This window comes from Trichoplusia ni, chromosome 1 (assembly GCF_003590095.1).
Source record: "Trichoplusia ni isolate ovarian cell line Hi5 chromosome 1, tn1, whole genome shotgun sequence".
NCBI lineage: Eukaryota > Metazoa > Arthropoda > Insecta > Lepidoptera > Noctuidae > Trichoplusia > Trichoplusia ni.
In genome coordinates, this window is record NC_039478.1 from 9,400,551 (window position 1) to 9,419,881 (window position 19,331).

General features: G+C 38.8%; 3 protein-coding genes across 7 annotated transcripts; 2 read left to right on the forward strand and 1 right to left on the reverse strand.

Moving 5' to 3' along the window:
* The first annotated feature begins 232 nt into the window (after positions 1-232).
* LOC113493769 (protein windbeutel) lies at positions 233-2,691 on the forward strand. The gene is made up of 2 exons (XM_026871785.1): positions 233-1,002; positions 1,142-2,691. The coding sequence occupies exons 1-2, from the start codon at positions 460-462 to the stop codon at positions 1,349-1,351; spliced, it is 753 nt and encodes a 250-aa protein (XP_026727586.1). The 5' UTR covers positions 233-459; the 3' UTR covers positions 1,352-2,691.
* Positions 2,692-3,430: 739 nt separating this feature from the next.
* LOC113493777 (ran-specific GTPase-activating protein-like) lies at positions 3,431-6,458 on the reverse strand. Its single transcript, XM_026871796.1, has 4 exons — positions 6,340-6,458; positions 6,067-6,258; positions 5,533-5,767; positions 3,431-5,297 (listed from the first exon to the last, which is right to left on the reverse strand). Exons 1-4 carry the CDS (start codon positions 6,349-6,351, stop codon positions 5,044-5,046), a joined length of 693 nt encoding a protein of 230 aa, XP_026727597.1. The 5' UTR covers positions 6,352-6,458; the 3' UTR covers positions 3,431-5,043.
* Positions 6,459-6,796: 338 nt separating this feature from the next.
* On the forward strand, positions 6,797-19,321 carry LOC113493741 (leucine-zipper-like transcriptional regulator 1). 5 transcript variants are annotated; one of them, XM_026871772.1, is made up of 16 exons: positions 6,800-6,957; positions 7,389-7,550; positions 7,943-8,114; positions 8,598-8,734; positions 9,309-9,423; positions 9,766-9,929; positions 10,439-10,609; positions 11,335-11,476; positions 11,815-11,978; positions 12,399-12,574; positions 13,701-13,896; positions 14,904-15,064; positions 15,478-15,650; positions 15,983-16,109; positions 16,455-16,612; positions 17,138-19,321. In XM_026871772.1, exons 2-16 carry the CDS (start codon positions 7,399-7,401, stop codon positions 17,324-17,326), a joined length of 2,397 nt encoding a protein of 798 aa, XP_026727573.1. In that variant the 5' UTR covers positions 6,800-6,957; positions 7,389-7,398; the 3' UTR covers positions 17,327-19,321. The 5 variants fall into 5 exon arrangements, with proteins under 5 accessions (XP_026727565.1, XP_026727549.1, XP_026727540.1 ...); XM_026871764.1 differs by lacking the exons at positions 15,478-15,650; positions 15,983-16,109; positions 16,455-16,612; positions 17,138-19,321 and having other exon boundaries at positions 6,797-6,957; positions 13,701-14,450; positions 14,904-14,992; XM_026871748.1 differs by lacking the exons at positions 15,478-15,650; positions 15,983-16,109; positions 16,455-16,612; positions 17,138-19,321 and having other exon boundaries at positions 6,798-7,007; positions 9,751-9,929; positions 13,701-14,450; positions 14,904-14,992.
* Positions 19,322-19,331: the final 10 nt, after the last annotated feature.

Below are 19,331 nucleotides of genomic sequence, written 5' to 3' on the forward strand. Positions count from 1 at the left end.
CTAACTCAGAGAACATTATACTACGTAACAGTTTACGTAGTCCATGTGTGTTGACCAATCACATTCAAACACGGTAATTGTCATCTGTGTAGCTGACAATGATAGTTCGTTCCATATTGCAGAGTTAAATGCAGTAATCATTTTTGCCCAACTACAAAGTAATTAAATAAAACTATAGCTGACGTGTTTTGAATATGTTTAACACAAAATATTAAATTAAGTAAAAATCCAAAAATCTTTAGGTTCACATCGTGAAACGGAATAAGCCTATTCGTTTAGTAAGTTGTTGTTAATGGTAAAAGAAAACAAACCAAAATGGAATGTGCCAATTGTCAATAAAATCGCACTGGACACGAACAGTAAAATACGGCAAGTTATTCGGTTTTATTTCGTGCACGAAGTACGCGCAGTGTTGAAAGATTATACATTTTAGGCTAAAGTATATTATATTAGCTAACAATGAGGCGTTATTTACTATTTCTTTACATCGTTTCAATTATTCCATTTGCTTATCAAGCGTCTACTAGTGGATCTGTTGAATTAGACGAATTATCTTTTGATAAAATAACAAAGAAATTCGAAGCGTCCCTTATTAAATTTGATGTGGCGTTCCCGTATGGTGACAAGCATGAGGCCTTCGTTGCCCTCGCAAAAGATGCAAAGGACGAGGACGAACTATTGGTGGCCGAAGTCGGCGTAAAAGATTACGGCGAAAAGGATAATGAGGGTTTAGCGAAGAAGTACGGCGCCACGAAAGACAACTTCCCGGTGGTGAAGTTGTTTATTAAAGGCAAACCAGAGCCGATACCTTTCGACGATTCTAAGGGGTTCTCAAGTGACGAGCTGCGCCGGTTCGTGCGACAACACACCGGCTTATATTTAAGTTTGCCGGGCTGCGTGAAGGAACTCGACAAACTTGCAATAAACTTCATGAAGGCCAAAAAAGACGAAAGGAAGAAAATTTTGAAGAAGACTGAAGAGGTCCAGAAATCCTTGGGCAAGGTACTATAAAATTTTCATTTATAATTTAGCCGCCGTGGCTCTGTAATCATTTTGCCATGATACTAAAGCTATAATCGTAGCTCTTAATTAAACCGAGCATTTTAATTACCAACTTAAATGTTTGATTTATTTTTTGTAGGAGTCTTCTGGTAAGATCTACAAAACAATTATGGAGAAGATTCTAGAAAAAGGTGAAGAGTTTATTCAGACTGAACATGAGAGAGTGAAGAAGCTGCTAAGTGGGAAGGTATCGGATGAGAAGAAGAAGGAACTTGGAATCAGGGTTAACATCTTACTGACTTTCCAACTGCATGACAAACAAAGCAAGCCCGGTAAAGAAGACCTCTGAGTGGTTGGCACAGAATGAAAGAACTTAGTCTTGTATGTTGGTTTAGGCATACATATTTACCTCTGTCCCAAAACTCAGCTCTAGAATTGTAAATTTCCTACATGTAAATAATATGACTATTCATTTTGCAATTTATCATGGAAATTACGGGCACATCAGTATTAGGCAGCCGTTTAATAACTAACACTTATAATAAGGATTTTGATTATGTTGTTATTGACCATCTACAAAACTTATAATATACTCCAAAACAAGAGCTCTAGACATTGGAATGAGCATGACAAGTCTCAAATCACAACATGAAGTATATTTATAATTAATGATTCATATTTTGTGATATGCAAGCCTAATATTAAATTAGGAATGTGTCAACTATAATAACAGGACTTAATATTTTAATGTCATAATAAGTAATATATTATAAATTTTATTGGATAATGTTAAACCAAAGCATTTTCTTTACATTCCATTAATTATGATTTTAATTAAAGCCAACTTATTGCAGCTGATAAAATCAATTTCATAGTTGACTTAGCATAGGTTTATATCTGGCAACACAGGTTTATTGTAATACAATATTACTACTTTTGTTTTACTATTTCCTAACCAGTTAAAATAACGGTAGGTAAATTTGTACTTAACTTTGCTAGTATGAGGGTCAATCTGCACTGAAAGAACTTTGGCGTTAAGAGCATAGATTGGTGATCATGCTGCAAGTAGCTAGAAGACTCATCCAGCTTTGGTAACTTGCTGCCTCCTTTCTCTGTCAAATGACTGTAGTCGCCACTAGTTTCAGGTATTCCTGCAGTGTTAGCGTTTATTTGCGCAAAATATTAGTACTTACCTAACTTAACGCATTTACAATTAAATAAACATTCAACATCAGAAAAGTGACTCCTGGCTAAACTCGCCAGTCGCTTTACTAACTAAGCTACCGGTGTCACTAGAGTTTGAATTTGTTTGTTGTATCACGATACGTCTTATGGCAGACGTGCGCAAGTTTTTAAGTTCTTAAGTCCTACAGTTTATGCTTGTGTTTGTGTTAAAAACATTTTGTGCATCTCTGCATTGCCTTAAAGAAGTTTCTGAAAGAACTACTAAGTTATGTAGTTTGCCAGAAACGGCGGGAAATACTATTGATAGCCATTTATAATTACATACGTACAAATAAAGCCATTTGTAGCCGAACGTGGATTGGCAAACACAGACTATTTGTGCATATCTTAAAAATAAAGTATTTACGTTATCATTTAAATTATGTTGAAAAAGTTTTTATGTGTGTTTGTTACTTAATGTTGCACAAATTTCAATGTGTGATGCAATAAATTTTCAAAAACTAATTTGTATTTTTATTTGCAGTACATAAGTAGGACATTTTCCCAGTTTTCCCACCACATCTATCACATCTTAAAATGTGACTCTGCTTCCGTGTTTCAGAAATGGAGGTGTTATAAAAACAACACAAAATAAATAGTGCCTAGCATTTTTGTAGGCTAGCAAATCATATTCTTATGTTTTATTTTTATGTAATACATAATATTCCTGTCATTTATAAATTGTCGGAAACAGGAAATGAGATTAATCTACCAGAATAAATGACATTGATGCCTAACAACATAATGGGCATTTAAATGAGTATCATTGAGCTACTAAATCAACATGGAAAGCTTGAAAGGTCAAAATACTTGTGGCTTCAGATCTAGAGGGCACTCCACTCAAATACAGAATTCTCAGCGATGTTGGCAACAACGCCACAATAACAGCCCTTGTCGAAGTCATTGAACTATAGAGATCTAATAAATGGGCACAACACGCTTTTTTTATAGACATCCTAACACGATAACTCCAAATAGTTTTGTCAGTCAAATCATTCTGCTACTTTGTGCATCTGATTGTCTTCAATTTTTAATGACTGTATCGACTCTTTCTATTCTTTATTTACTAGAAATACGTAGATGTAGGTACATGGGGTGATTCGGGGCCGTGCTTCCTCGTGTACCCGGTATAGCCAACCACGTACCTACGTCCCGAATTGCGGAAGTTTTGCTAAACCTACAACTAAAATAAAAAACCAAAACATTCATGAAATACATCTATTCCGATTTTGAAATGTATAAAATATAAATCGAAACCACCAGTTTCGCCACAATCACCGCATATTTTATTACAGTGCAATCGTAATGGGAATGTAAAATGCGCTCTATTTGCGGCGAAACGGTTTACATGAATGTTAAAATATAATTACCTACAACGAAATAAACATTGAAAAATAAGGTAATTTTATTACTGTGTCGAGACATATTCAAAATCCTAGCTTAAGTACCTAACTGAGACAATTTGGCGAAATATGTCTCATAAAAACTTTGCTGACTTAAAACCTACATGCAACTAAGCGAACACAAACGGATTTGGAATAAGTAACTTAACTTATGAGACAAAAATTTTACATAATTTGAAAGGAATAATAATTGCAAATTACTAAAAAAGTAGTGTTCGAAGTACCTATTACCTCTTAATCAGGGCTGTTGACATAGTGCAGGTATAATATCAACATTTATTTCGAGCAGAAAAAAAAACCAACGGATTACATTTTATACGTTTGACAACCTACCTACTTAACACATTATCAATTCCTTTGTCTGGTAACACTGAATCCGCGATTCCAATTTCGAATCTCTCTCGACACAAGACACTTTTTAAGAATGTTCGACATAATATGATATGTATGAAATACAATGATGACAATAAAAACTTATTTTAATATCTTGGGTAAAGCAATATAGCTTGTTCTAGTCATGAGCTTAATGACCGAAAAGCTTGAATAACTTCTGTAATTGTTCTCAACAATGTAAATTTTATCATGGAATATTCTTGTTATTAAAATCTCGCTTCATCGTTACGAGGCGATACTGCCATCATAGACTTTTTAAAGCTATCTTTTTACATTCCTATGTTACTTCTTTTTTATTAAATCGGCTATATTACTTAACCCAAAATCGTATCTTAATATTAATTATTATTATACACTTACTCAAGTCTCTATGGAATATCAAATCCTAAAGCGGACTTTTACAGGCCCATTTTACATTTCCTTTGACTTGGCAACAAAATTTAAACCTTAAAATTTCAGCTTTATTCCTTATTCTATAAGGTCTGAGTTCCTAGTTTTTAAGGAGCTATAATTACTTTAGTAAATGAATGGAGCTGGGGACATACAGCACAATAACTTTCGGCTTTGATTGTTGGAGCAAGAGATGCAGTTCCACACGAATAATTCTCACTGTAGTAAGTTACCGAGCACATAAAGGCAACAAAGTTGAAGCGAGATACAACTATACGCCGCATAGCACGCCTTCTCAATTCACAAGAGGAGTAAGAGTGCCGAAGAATCAGTGATGCAGGTGCAATGCCGATTACCACCTATTCAACCTTCGTGCGACAAGACTGCATCACTTGCGTATACAATCTTTAGCCAACGACATGCACATCATAACAGACCCTAGTTTCATAGCAAAATAAAACTAAATACTCAAATCAATCTAATAAATCATGAACTGAACATACACTAGTGTCACTAGCCATAAAAGAAAAATTATAGAATTATTTTAAATGCATTATTATATTTAAAATATAATCTGACAACATTTTATATGTTGGCCTCTTATAACATTAACTTTAAAAAGAAAATTCAATTATTCGGCTTTTGCACTCTCCACTTTAAGTTCTTTTAATTTTAGGACAACACCATCAGAGTCTGCTTCATCCTTTTCTACGTCTTTGTCATTGTCAATGGATTTGATGTTAGTCTTGGGCTCTGGAGTGTCCGTGTCTTCACTCCTAGTGATGCTGCTCTCATCATCTGACGACAGGTCCTGTGTGTATAAACTGCATTTCGTTCTGACTATTTCTTGAGCCTCTGCAAATTTTGACTTCCATAGTTCGGCATCTGTAAAATGGAATAAGTAATAGAATGAGGAAAATTTCATTTTTAATTGATAATACCATTAACTACAAATGGATTATACATTTGTAGTTGATGATCAACTAATTAATACATAATTACATATTTATCCAATCTTTAGAAAACTATGAGGCAATTCATGTATTATGGTCATTTTTCTTTTAAAATTGTTACTCTTTTATGCCATAAAAAATACATAGTCTAAACAGGTTTAACTTACTCTGTGGGTTTCCAAACTTTATGGCCAATAACTCTTGTTTCATTGTTTCGTCAGCATAGTCAGCAAATACGGACCAATTAAAAGCCTTATCTGAACCGCAGTGGACATTCATCCTGATGTCTGGTGTTATGAAGTGGTTTGCACATACTTTGAGGGTCTTGTCACGTCTCATCACTACTCTGACTGTGTTGTTATGTTTGTGACGGAGCAGTTTTATATCGCCTGTGCCTCTTTCCTAAAAATAAATAATTAGAACGTAACATTTATTATTTACATAAATGCAGTTTGCAAACAGTTTCTAAACCTAGAGTTTAGAGAATTTAAAAAGTTTAAGTTTTTTTTGTTATAATCCAGTTTGTTTAGATAACCCATTATCACTATCAACATGGTTCTAAAATATCTATGACTCAAGCCTAACCTGCAATAGACACAATGCTGGCATCTTACAAAATTCCTTTGTGTAAACTTCATAATTTTTGAACAGGAAGCTTGGTATTAGAACTAAACAATAGAAAAAAAAATCATCTGTTTCACCTTCCATTCGTGGTCTCCAGTGTCGTATCTGTAGAGCCTAGCGCGGATCTTCACCAGTTCCTCCTCCTCTTCCTCGTTGGTGTGGATATCCACCAGGGGCAAGGACACGATCGGTTCAAAATGAGGATCATGCTCTGGGGTCTCGGCATCTCCAGCTTCGCTTTCGCTGTTACGCCGTACGCTTTCTTCCGTCTACACAACAATAGCACAAAAACAATCACAAATGTTATCATAAGTAAACAATACAAAACTATTCTCAATTAATTAACTTACCGGTGACGACATATTTTCAAATAAAATCACTTTCTTTTTCGAAGAAATTAGTCCTAAAATTATAAACAAACTCGCTGAAGTTCGGTTACTGAATGAAGTTTAATTACGAGTGAATGATTGCTGTCGCCAATTATAATTATTTTTTATCTATAAAAAATAAACAAAGAACAATAGAAAAATGGACAGTATGTTTGGATGCGTTCAGAATGAAATGTCAAGGCTTTAAATTTTTTATTGTATTAAATATTTCATTTTCAATCAATAAAATAAACAACGAAACACCAATTCAATTCAATGCGCAATATTTCTCTACAAAAATCATGCTTGGGGCAAGTGAACTTAATCCGAATAAGCGTATTTTAATACTCTATAGTAGAGGTCAATTCTAATTTAAGGAATGGAAACTTATCGGAGTTTGGATTGAAACAACAACCAAGGTATTTCGCTAGAGAAATCATTCATTCAAAGCTTTCAGCTGTAGAGCACAGATGATAAACGGTAATCCGTCAATTTTGACAAACAAAAATGGTTTATTGATTTGTGAATTTAAAACAAACAAAGTGCTGAAATAATTTAAATAAGTTTTCAGCGTGTAAATTAAGAGTGAAAGGTTACAAGGTAATATATACCCGCAAGTTCAACATTGTTGCGATTGGCATATAAACATCGTAATTATTGTTTTGTTATTATTATTTTGGAGTAAGTCATTGACTTCATTAGAAGTTTATTTCGCCGACCTATTTTCGGCTAGTTTATTTTGAGAATTCTTCCTATTTTAACGTAGTTCCGGATCGCTGCCGACCTTTTTAGAATGCCACAGATACATTGAATTAGTGCTTCCTTGTTTTACCAGGCCTCACTGGATTTTGATTTTTCCTGTTGCCATCTAATATCTTAGAATAATTGAAAATATAAATATATCCATGTTTTTCTATAAAAACAGTAGCTTTATTGTGTATTAGTGTGAGTAACTAATTGATTATAAAATTATTAACAATTATGTATATAAAAACTTAAATCAATTTGTTGTTTCTTTATTTCTCTTCTAGAACTGACTTCATGACACTGTCCGTCGCCCTGGCGAAAATGATATCAGAACAGCTAAGGAACCCAAACGATCTGGACATCAACCTGAGAATGGAATTTGGTCCATTTGAGACGGTGCACAAGTGGAAACGGATGTCAGAGTGCTATGAGTTTGTAGGTGCCAGGTAAGCTATGTCTAATGAAATCTAGATTATTTGTTAACCATAAATAATGATTTTCATAATCAACTATAATACATATTAATTATTATATTAATACCAACTTAAATTGGAAATAAAATAAATTCCTTAAAAAAAAGGTATCTACTTTTATTGTTGTTGATTGCATGTCTTTTGTTTATTTTTAAACCTTTTAATTATGATGAGTCTCTACAATTATCAAAGAAACTATTGAAAAAGTCATGAAGGTTTTTAATGGCGGTTCTAAGCCCATAGCATTTTAAAATTATTTTTCATACTATCTAGAAGCCTGTGAATTTCTAATTTTCACAGCAGGTAGCACAAAAATGAAAATTTTAAATATATGAAAATCTTTAACCAACACATCTACTCCACAGGCGAAGCAAACACACAGCTGTAGCATACAAAGACGCCATCTATGTATTTGGGGGTGACAACGGCAAGTCAATGTTAAATGACCTGATCAGATTTGACATCAGAGAGAAGTCCTGGACTAAAACTGGCTGCATGGGAGTCCCACCCGCACCAAGATACCATCATTCAGCAGTGGTAAGTTTCCAAACTTAATTAAACAATAAATTCTCAATATCAAAAAAGTTACTGTGCAGTTATAAGGGAGGACCAGGTAAAACATAGAGGCATTTATTGGGGTAGATAGAAACAGTTTTTCTAAAGGTTTATTCAATTAACCAAGCAATATAAAATATTTACTTGTGGATAAGCATATAAGCATGCTCAAGCATTTTGATAAATATTCTTATTAAAGCAGTGTTTATGTAAGAAGACGTATCTGCGTCTGCTCAGCGTCGTGTTTGTGTGGTGCGGTTTTCTACAACTACCCTCACTTCTCTATAAATACCATACGACCGAAAAATAAATTTCATTGCTTTCTTACGGTCTATAAATATTGATAAAGGAATGTGAATAAAGCTCTTAATCAGTGGGTCATCTTAAATCAATATGTCACCCTAATCTTCGAGTCGCACGGATTCTACCACTTTGTTTAATACCCTCGGCGTTCTCCCTTACAAGGTGCATCGTTCCTCAATGTTCGTGTTCGGCGGCTACACAGGCGACATCCTCGCCAACTCGAACCTCACCAATAAGAACGATCTGTTTGAATACAAGTTCACGAGCGCTCAGTGGGTGCAGTGGAGATTCACAGGGCAGTAAGTGACTATAATATTAAAGTACTAGCTTAGCTATTAAAAATCGAAAATTATCCATAAAAACTATCCTATGTGTTAAATCCTAGTTATAAACTGTCTGTGTCCAAGTTTCCTCTAAATCCGTTCAGTAGTTTTTCAAACATCCGTAAATTCATACATACAAACTATCGCGTTTGTAATATTATTATCATTTTTAAAAATCGGTTTTCACAAACATTTAAGTCACATGCACAAAGACACCCAGACTCGGGACAAGCAATCGTGAAGCAAATGATAATCCTTCGCGGGTTTGCGTGGTCAAGCACTCGGCTATCCATGCAGTCAAAATACATGCTGGGTCTTAAGAATTTGTTTCTTATATTTTGTTAATCTGGAAACATACACACACACAACTACTACAAATTCTAATAGAATTCAATTTCCGAGCCACAAGCTCTTAAAGTATTATTATTGCAGTTGTAAAAGAGGACGTCACTATACACTGTCACACTTCTACAACTATTAAAAAATACCTTAAGACGTGTGATAGGTTACATCACTTTCAGACCCTAATATTGTATTATTTATGTCCCAGGGAGCCAGTACCCCGGTCAGCTCACGGTGCAGCGGTGTACGATGACAAGCTGTGGATATTCGCCGGGTACGATGGTAACGCGCGCCTGAACGATATGTGGACTATCAATTTGAAGGTAAACGAGTAATTATATTGTACCGTAAATAGTGAGGCTATGAATAGTTAGCTTAAATTGGTTATACTTGACTTGAAAGTCGATTAAAATGATAACTGAAACACATTAGACTATAAATTTGTTTTCGCCAGAGTTAAAATTTTATAGACAATTCATACATTTTATTGTTTTAGACCTTTTATTTAGATTATTATTAAAACAAACAACAATGTGCTCATAAATCAGTAAAAAACTATTACACTACTTATTTCTTAACCTTACGCGCTACTAGCGCCTCTAGCTTAGATTTACGACATTATCTCGTATTTCGAAATATTCATTCTTTAGACGTCGGCCTACCAGGGCGAGACCCACCAGTGGGAGCACGTCGAACAGAAAGGCCAATGCCCTCCGACCTGCTGCAACTTCCCCGTCGCCGTCGCCGGCGGCAAGATGTTCGTGTTCAGCGGACAGAGTGGCGCCAAGATCACTAACGCCCTCTTCCAATTTGATTTTGAAACTCACACGTAAGTACATCTAGTTTTATAACATACTAGCTGTTGGAAGCAGCTCTGTTCGCTACGAATCGAAAATGATCACAAGGGGGCATAAAATTGTAACAATAGATTAAATAAAAAAATCTAAACACCCACGTTTTCAAATGTCACTCCATTCAAATTTCATAAAAATCGCTTCAGCATTTTGACATCTGTAAATTGCATTGTCATCGGGTTTGAAGCTACCCTGAAAATATCAGCCTGTTAGCTTATCGAGAAGAGCCTCAAAATTGAGTTACAAAAATCCAACTGGAATGATAAACATGCAAGAAAGTGAATGCATAAAATCGTAGAGAAAATATCCTTAATTTTATCCTGGTTATAAATTTCATTATCTGTGTAGCAACCTTCGCATAAATCCTTTCAGTGGTTTTTGCAAGAAAGGGGAAGAAATATACTTCGGTCTCGCTCCAACCTGTTATCTTTTTTCCATAACTCTCTGTTACGTCATCGATGTATGTTCTCTGTACGTTCCGTAGCTGGTCCCGCGTGTGTACGGAGCACTTGCTCCGTAGCGCGGGCGGCGCGCCGGCGCGGCGCTACGGACACGTCATGGTGGCGCATCGCTCACATCTGTACGTGTTCGGGGGGGCCGCGGATAATACTCTGCCTAATGATCTGCATTGCTACGACCTGGATACGCAGATATGGTGAGAACAACTCATTTTTATACTATATATCTATATATTTGGTAACACATGTAGTGGAGGCCTTGTGGTTCTATGCATGAGGTGCAGGTTCATTCGCAACTCAGGCAAAGTAGCAACAGATTATTCGGAGACACCATTGACAAAATGGTGAAGGAATATCGTGAGGGAATTCGAGATATTGAAATCTGAATATGCCAACCTACAGGGAGCTAGCGTGGTGATCAATGCTCAAACCTTCATTTTATGGGTAGATTAGACATAGGCTGGTGTTATTAAATAAAAACTCCTATCATTTCAAAAGTTCCGGAAAACCACTCTTTCTGCCTGATATGATACCAGTGTATAGACTACCCACTACCAATTATAGGCCTCATTCGCGTAAAGGCAATTTGTATGATAAAAAAATCATCATCACATAACTACAGCCCTGGGTCCTGGTTCCAAACTAGCCGTGGTGCTAAATGGTGGTACTTAAAGTGGGGAGCTCGTCATACATCTCCGACGGTCATTAGGGCTAGTCAGAAGCTTAAAAGTCTGACAACCAGACAACTAAGTGGTATCGTGTTGCCCAGGTAACTGGGTTGAGGAGGTCAGATAGGCAGTCGCTCCTTGTAAAACACTGGTACTTAGCTGAATCCGGTTAGACTGGAAGCCGACCCCAACATATTTTAGCAAAACACTAGAATTATGATGATGGTGGTACTTGAAGTAGCTTTTTCTGCTAGGTCTGTGATCCAACCGGCAGCAGACTCTCAGATTCCGTCGGGCCGGTTGTTCCACGCCGGAGCCGTGGTCGGCGACGCCCTCTACATCTTCGGAGGAACTGTTGATAATAATGTTCGGAGTGGAGAGCTGTTCAGGTTCCAGGTGATTTGATGTTATTTATTAATTATTTTGATTATTAATAGTTACTTATATTATAAGAAAAAAAAATGCCAGCAGAAAAATATTTAGTAAATTAGTTTTAACGAAACTGCAAGTGTCGGTTGAACTCAATAGCTTTTCATCCCGGAAAAACAAATACAATTGTAACTATTAAAAAACACAGTTCAGTAACATAATCTGTTAATAACTCACCCCAATCAAATCCGACTACTATTCATGGCCCAGCCCTGTCGTTAAAACTAAATTTTGGAAGTAAATATTTTGACCAGGACAGTTTCAAGTACATCTTGCAAGTGAAACCATGTTCCCACCACATTTAGCTATCAAACTACCCCCGCTGCACTCTCCACGAGGACTTCGGTCGCATCCTCAAGTCGCACCAGTTCTGTGACGTGCAGCTGCTGGTGGGGCCCGACCAGACCGTCGTGCTCGCTCACCAGGCCATCCTGGCTGCCAGGTCTCCGTACCTTAGAGCTAAGATCAAGTAAGTCGTAGAGTAAATGGTGGTGAAGTACTCTGCAGGCAGCATTGGCAAATCATATGGACTTTCCCACTATTCACAATAGTGGACTTTCCCTTAAGATCTTGGATTATACTTTTACATGGTCTTTTTAACCAACATTAATGGAAGAGATTTGTAATTTTGTCGGTATAGTCTTTTCTAATGGCTTTTCTTTTCCAAATTTCGGCAATTACGTCATAGCCCACTTGGAACTAGAGAAAAGTGGTTTTTACATTTTGATATATTCCAAATTTGACGAAAATAAGCTATGAAAATCTTTCACCCAATAAGTTAGCTTATGTTGTTAATTTTCGTACATTCAAATACAGAAGCCGTATTTACTATAGCATGGTAGAAATTATGGCAAAACTTGCCCAAAACACGATCTATTTTATAATATAGGGAAGCTCGTGAAGAACTAAACCAGCGCATAGCGGCCGGTGAAGAAGAGGCGTCTGAGGTGTACTCGTACAAGTCACCGCCGCAACTCAAAGTGCTGCTGCCTGAGGCCACTCCTGAGGCCTTCAACATGGTGCTCAACTATATCTACACGGACAGGATCGATCCAACTGAGAAAGGTAATTAATGGTCCCGTTATGCCCGTTAATCGGTGCAGAAAATTTGTTAAGGGAACTGGAAAGCTTTCGATTATAAAGTAATTGTAGTCGGCGTTGATAGCTGCGTTTTAGGATGCATCCCTTGAAGTGGAGAAGAGAAGTGGGAAATAGTTATCAATAGGTTTCTTAGAATGGGAGAAGAGCGGCAATTTTATGCAATCAATTTATTTTTTCTTTTCCGATGATTCCATAATAAAAAAACAATCTTCGTAGCGCCGAAAGATTTACAAAAAATATTAGACAAGTAACATTTAGACTGCATGGTTAGTCGGGTGGTTGAGGTAACTGTTATATCCGTAATATGTGGGTGGATGCTTGACAAATAAATGACAGTGCGTACCCAGCTATCAGTCCTTTCAATTCTCCCTGTCCGCATACCTATCAGTAACCACACCAAACCTACTGTGCGCGACGTGTACACATATTGTGTGATCCACGAATGCTTGTCTTGAGTCTGGGTGTCTTCGTGCATGTGACTGGAATCTTGTGAAATCCCCCGCTGCACAAGGATTAACTTTCATAGTAACTATCGTGAGGCTAATTCGTTATTAATAAACAATGCAACGGTTTACTCACGCGTATTTATCGGGAGTGCCCGACTAGTTTCGGACCCAATCAGACTCCTTAATCATGAGCTGACGCGGTGGGGTCGGGAGTCGAACTGACGTCGTGGGGCCGGCGACGCCGGTGGCGCGGGTGTGGGGTCCTCTGTCGTCATTGTCATCATCCGTGTACCCGTACGTGGCAGTCCATCCACAATCTTTGATGAAATTCGGGTGACGGCTGATTTCTATAGCCTGTTATATGGCCGCTGACGTCAGTTCGACTCGCGACCCCGCCGCGTTTGCTCATGATTTAGGTCTCCGGTTAGGTCTGAAACTAGTCGGGTACTCCTGCTAAATACGCGTGAGTAAACCGTTGCATCATTTGATAAGGATTAAGTTCTTTAGAGCTGGAGTATTTTTTTTAACATTTGCAAATGCATAAACGCTCGCCTTACACGGGGATCTCACCCGCGACACATCAGGCACAGTGTGTTCCCCGTGTTGACCTTACCACTGGGCTATGTACCCCGTGTCGCCCGCAGACGAGGACCCGGCGTCCCCGGGCACGGTGCTGCTGGTGCTGCAGGTGCTGCGCCTGGCGCTGCGCCTGTGCGTGCCGCGCCTGCGCGGGCTGTGCGCGCGCTTCCTGCGCCACCAGCTGGGCTACGGGAACGTGCTGCAGGCGCTGCAGGCCGCGCACCACGCGCGCCTCGCCTGCATCAAGGAGGACTGTCTCAGGTCATCCCCCCCCCAGGACCTGGCGCTGCGCCTGTGCGCGCGCTTCCTGCGCCACCAGCTGGGCTACGGGAACGTGCTGCAGGCGCTGCAGGCCGCGCACCACGCGCGCCTCGCCTGCATCAAGGAGGACTGTCTCAGGTCACCCCCCCCCCCAGGACCTGGCGCTGCGCCTGTGCGCGCGCTTCCTGCGCCACCAGCTGGGCTACGGGAACGTGCTGCAGGCGCTGCAGGCCGCGCACCACGCGCGCCTCGCCTGCATCAAGGAGGACTGTCTCAGGTCATCCCCCCCCCAGGACCTGGCGCTGCGCCTGTGCGCGCGCTTCCTGCGCCACCAGCTGGGCTACGGGAACGTGCTGCAGGCGCTGCAGGCCGCGCACCACGCGCGCCTCGCCTGCATCAAGGAGGACTGTCTCAGGTCATCCCCCCCCCCAGGACCTGGCGCTGCGCCTGTGCGCGCGCTTCCTGCGCCACCAGCTGGGCTACGGGAACGTGCTGCAGGCGCTGCAGGCCGCGCACCACGCGCGCCTCGCCTGCATCAAGGAGGACTGTCTCAGGTCATCCCCCCCCCCAGGACCTGGCGCTGCGCCTGTGCGCGCGCTTCTTGCGCCACCAGCTGGGCTATGAGAACGTGCTGCAGGCACAGGCGCTGCACCTGTGCGTCGCAACACGTCGCACATAGGGAAATCAGCGGGAAACATTAAATTTTTCAGGGTTTCTGAACTATGTAAATTATCAGCTTATCTTAAGCGGAGCTTCTCGGAACGGAAATGTTGAATTCTTGGTAGGTTAGTTGGTGAAGTGACTGGTGCATATAGCCATCAATCACAAGATCGAGTGCTGTCTGAATTGAATTTTTGCTTTTCTTTTTTAATTGCTAACTAAAATGTCCATTTTTTATAAGGTTCGTTCGTTTATTTGCTTCTTTCTTTTCAAAAAGACCAAACCCTTAAAAAAACCTTTCACCAAACATTTATCAAGCGTGATCTATAAAACGAATATTTTTACAGGTTTGTAGTCAAAGACTACAACTTCACACCAATAGTGATGTCCCGCGAGTTCGAGGAGATGGAACAGAGTCTGATGGTGGAGGTGATCCGCCGCCGCCAGCAGCCGCCGCCCAAACAGCTCGCTGCCAACGCACAGCATGAGTGCGACGAGGAGATCGTTGGTAAGATATACTGCACTATAAATGTAGCTAAAACATATTTAAACATCCTTCTCCTGTGTCCGTTCCTCATTGTAACCTCCATTCAAGGAAATAAATGTCTATTAAACTCATTTTCAAAAGGTTTAAAAGTCTACCGGGGCAGTAGGATCGTCTGAAAGGGTTACCGGCTGGTCCGTACCGGGCGACCCCGTAAATGTAGTGTAAAGGAAGGAACTTAGGTGGAATTTAGTCAGTAGAACTCTGAAACTCCCTTCCGCTCAACAAAATGCGCGTAAATTTTCAAATTACTCCATTTCATAATTTCCTTCATCGGAGAAAAAAAAAGACATTAATTGAGATTGTCTGCCGGTCTAATTTTGTCCGTAAACTTATAGACGGACCTGGCCATAAGTTTGCATACTCCTATCCCCCAGGCTCGACCCTGGAGCAGGACCTGTGCGGCCTGCTGGACGGCTGCGAGCTGGCGGACGTGCGGCTGCGCGTGGCGGGGGCCAGCCGCCCCGCACACCGCTCCGTGCTGGCCGCCAGGGCTGCCTACTTCGAGGCCATGTTCAGGTCCTTCTCGCCGCATGATAATATTGTTAATGTGAGTATTGTTCGGTAGAATTTGTATGGCAGCATTAGAATTCAAATAAACTTTAATTATAACGATGGTGCAATGGAATTGAGAGCTCATATTACGCTTGTCGAATTGAACCAACTGTAAAATCTTCATTTTTTGTATTTCTCAAAACGATGAACATCTAAAGAGACAATCAGATTATCAGAGTATGCAATAAATATCTAATACTTGTTTATTATTATATAACTTGTTTACATCTTATTATATTCAAAATGTTCCTCTTTTGTCTGTATGTAAGCATATATTATATCATTAAAATATTTGTCCTAATTCACCAATATTTCTAACTTCAACAGATTCAGATCTGCGACACAGTGCCCTCGGAGGAGGCGTTCGACTCCCTCCTCCGATACATCTACTACGGCGACACCAACATGCCTACTGAGGACTCGCTATATCTCTTCCAGGCGCCTATTTATTACGGTCAGTATGTGCTTTCTTCCTTGTCGTTACACTCTTGCCAGAGTGGTCGTGGTCGTCACGTCAGGGGTGGTGGCAAGCTTTACAATCCGCCGCCATTCCTCCCGCACTGCAGTTCGCCTTGTGCATTCATGTAGAGGGCCATTGAGGGATGTGCTTTATTCAATATTAAATGTCTCTGCTGGATGAACAAGAAAGACAATTGAAAAAGCCGCGAGACCAATTGCATAAACTATATAAACGATAACTTTTTAAAAGCCGCCTAGATAAATCTCGTCATCTTTTTTCGGACTTAAAACGGATATATGTATTTGTACGGAATTTATTTGCAATAAAGTCTCATTCCAGGCTTCACAAACAACCGTCTCCAAGTATTCTGCAAGCACAACCTACAGAGCAACGTGTCCCCCGAGAACGTACTCGCGATCCTGCAGGCGGCAGACCGCATGCGAGCCACTGACATCAAGGAGTACGCGCTCAAGATGATCGTACACCACTTTGGACTAGTAAGTGAAAGGGAACATATTTACATTTGGAGAATTTTAATTCTATGAAGAGTAAAATTGTAGGTATAATGTGTGTTATAGGCAACTGTCTGTTCTCCAGCATCGGCTAGGTTTTTTTATGTTATCTTTTGTAAATTTATATTTATTGGTGTTGCTGTAATTTTTGGAATTCTAAGAGAACGAAAAGCAACACGATACAGACTTTTACAATTTTCATCGAATAAGGAATTTATCTTTGTATCGCGGGGGTTTCACAAACAATCTAGTCACATGCACAAAGACTCCCAGACTCAGGACATACCTACATACGTGGAGCACATAAATGCTTTGCCCACCTTGAGCACAGGGAATTTGACATGCTGACCCATATAACACGGTTATACGTTCAGTCAATTAGTTGATTTACTTCACGTAGACCCGCACGTATAGTAGGTAGCGTGCCAGATAAGCAATAACAATTACTAATACCAACCTCAAAGCAATAAAGAGCACAGCTAGTATTAAAACCAGACATCATTATCCCAGGTGGCGAGACAGGAAGCGATCAAGAACTTGGCTCAACCTCTCCTGGTGGACATAATCTGGGCGCTAGCTGAGGAGCCTCACTTCGACTCCCCGCTGCCGCTGGCGCCGCGCTGCCTGCCCGCCTCCGCGTCCGCTGACGCCATCGCCGACGATACAGACGCCACGCGGTACAGGTGCGGCAAGTCTTAAAACTGGTTGCAAGCTGTTCATAACGTGCTTGTATGTCAAGGTATAATTGTTTTCGATATTATGTTGACTTTCAAGGCTATGATTTTTGATCACTTGTTCTCATTGTCGAGTTTACTTACTTTGTTTCTATTGCCTTCAGCCCATAAACAAATTTTAGTTTAATTACCTACAGTCAATGACAGATTCATAGTTCTATGTAGAATATTGGTGCTAACATGATTTATTTGTCGAAAGTACTTAGTGCAAAAGACATCTGAGTTAGCCGAAAAAAAAAAATATTGATTTCAGAAACGAGTTCATTTGCTATTGTTCTTGCAAATAGACCGCGATAGCACATGTTTTTCTATTTCTAGTTATAATTCAGGGCAATAAGATCTGTATTACTTTAATTATAATTAATTATTTTTAGGATTACGTGTAGTACTTTTCTGCTAAGATGATTATTGCCTAAATTATTAAATATTACTACTATGGGGCTGTCACAATAATGATTAGCCCATGAATAGCCATAGCTGAACACACATTTATAATGAATGGCGGATATTTTTCAACTACTAGGGAATAATATTGATTTCTAAAACATCCAACTATCTTAGATGTACTAAGTAATATTATGATCGAAAATAATATTTAAGTATATTAAAAGTAGTTATATTTACATAATCTTAAAATAGCCGTTGATTTTGTATGTATGTCCTATACTTACCTGTATTTTGTATTATGTCAAATTCCTAAAGGCTTATTTAGACGATGTGAGAAAGGACGTGCGTGTTTCTATTGCATATGCGCTGCTTGGTTATAAGAGAGACTTATCGGCTTCTTTTTTCGTACAGTATATGTACAACCTGGTGTCAGAGCTTAAGCCACTTGTTTTGACTTAGCACAGCCAAGAAAAAGTCTCAGTTTCTTTCACCGGTTTGTAAAATTATATTTACTTTGTTAGCCTTGAAATCGAAAATACATTGGTGCGTACTGTGATTTGCACCTACGATCTTTGACTTGGCAGTCAACGGTCATACCATTAGACTAGGTACTAGACACTACATTAAACAGATTAGACTATCACTCCTATAAGTGATAGTCCTATGTAATGCAACTCGTACGATATTTCTCACATCGTCTAAATGTGCTTTAAATTGTGATATGCGTGTAATGAGTCTGACTGATAAAAATAATGTAGGTTTAAAGTCGGTTTCGTTTTAAACAATAACAAAGACGAGTGACTGATTTGGATACTCCTTAAACTAAGGTATATCTGGGTGATTCTCTCAAAAAATAATTGCCCGTACCAAATGGTTAAAGTAAGCGTAGTTCTTGAATGTTTTTATTCTTATGTTGTCAATTGATATCCAGAGTACTACATAAGAGTGATTAAAATCATTCAGCAATATAATCATTATGAAATCATTCAGCAATACGTGAACGGAGCTGAATAAGTCCGTCTGTCCGTATGTAGTCCCTTACAGAGTGGTGGAGGGTTATGACATCATTGAATTATTTTTTTCGGAGAATTATAATCTGTTTAAATTTGTTAAAATATAATGTCAAGTATCTTTCCTTGATTGCATCAACAAGTGTTGTGAAATCCAGCTTTTTAGTAAAAACAATTTAATCTAATTTAGTAATGTAAAAATGACGCTGAAGAAAACAGATAATTTAGGGTGTTTAAAAAACTATTCTTGTATAGGCCAAAATAATAACCAAACATAATTTTCTATTAAAATGTATGCATTTAATAGTGATTAACTTTAAAATTCAACTAAATGTGTTTATTTTGTAGAAGTTTACAATAAGTAAAAGTTTCGTAATAGTATTATATTTCAGATTAGATTTTAGAATGTATTTTTAAATGTTTAGAGTTTCCAATATCTAATTGTTTGTTAATAAGTATAAATGTATGTGACTGATATCAAATATGACATGTTATAAATAAAATTATATATTTATTGATTCAATGTTATCTAGTCATTTTAATGTTAATATTTTAAGTGAATAAAACATTATA

Excerpts from the sequence above, each read along its gene's own strand:
- LOC113493769 (XM_026871785.1), top strand. The coding sequence starts at position 460 with ATGAGGCGTTATTTACTATTTCTTTACATCGTTTCAATTATTCCATTT. Across the intron at positions 1,003-1,141 it reads TCCAGAAATCCTTGGGCAAG|GAGTCTTCTGGTAAGATCTA; the intron begins GTACTATAAAAT and ends TATTTTTTGTAG.
- LOC113493777 (XM_026871796.1), bottom strand. Across the intron at positions 5,768-6,066 it reads CTGGAGACCACGAATGGAAG|GAAAGAGGCACAGGCGATAT; the intron begins GTGAAACAGATG and ends ATTTATTTTTAG. Across the intron at positions 5,298-5,532 it reads AAAGTTTGGAAACCCACAGA|ATGCCGAACTATGGAAGTCA; the intron begins GTAAGTTAAACC and ends TCCATTTTACAG.
- LOC113493741 (XM_026871772.1), top strand. The coding sequence starts at position 7,399 with ATGACACTGTCCGTCGCCCTGGCGAAAATGATATCAGAACAGCTAAGG. Across the intron at positions 9,930-10,438 it reads TTTGATTTTGAAACTCACAC|CTGGTCCCGCGTGTGTACGG; the intron begins GTAAGTACATCT and ends TACGTTCCGTAG. Across the intron at positions 13,897-14,903 it reads ATCAAGGAGGACTGTCTCAG|GTTTGTAGTCAAAGACTACA; the intron begins GTCATCCCCCCC and ends ATATTTTTACAG.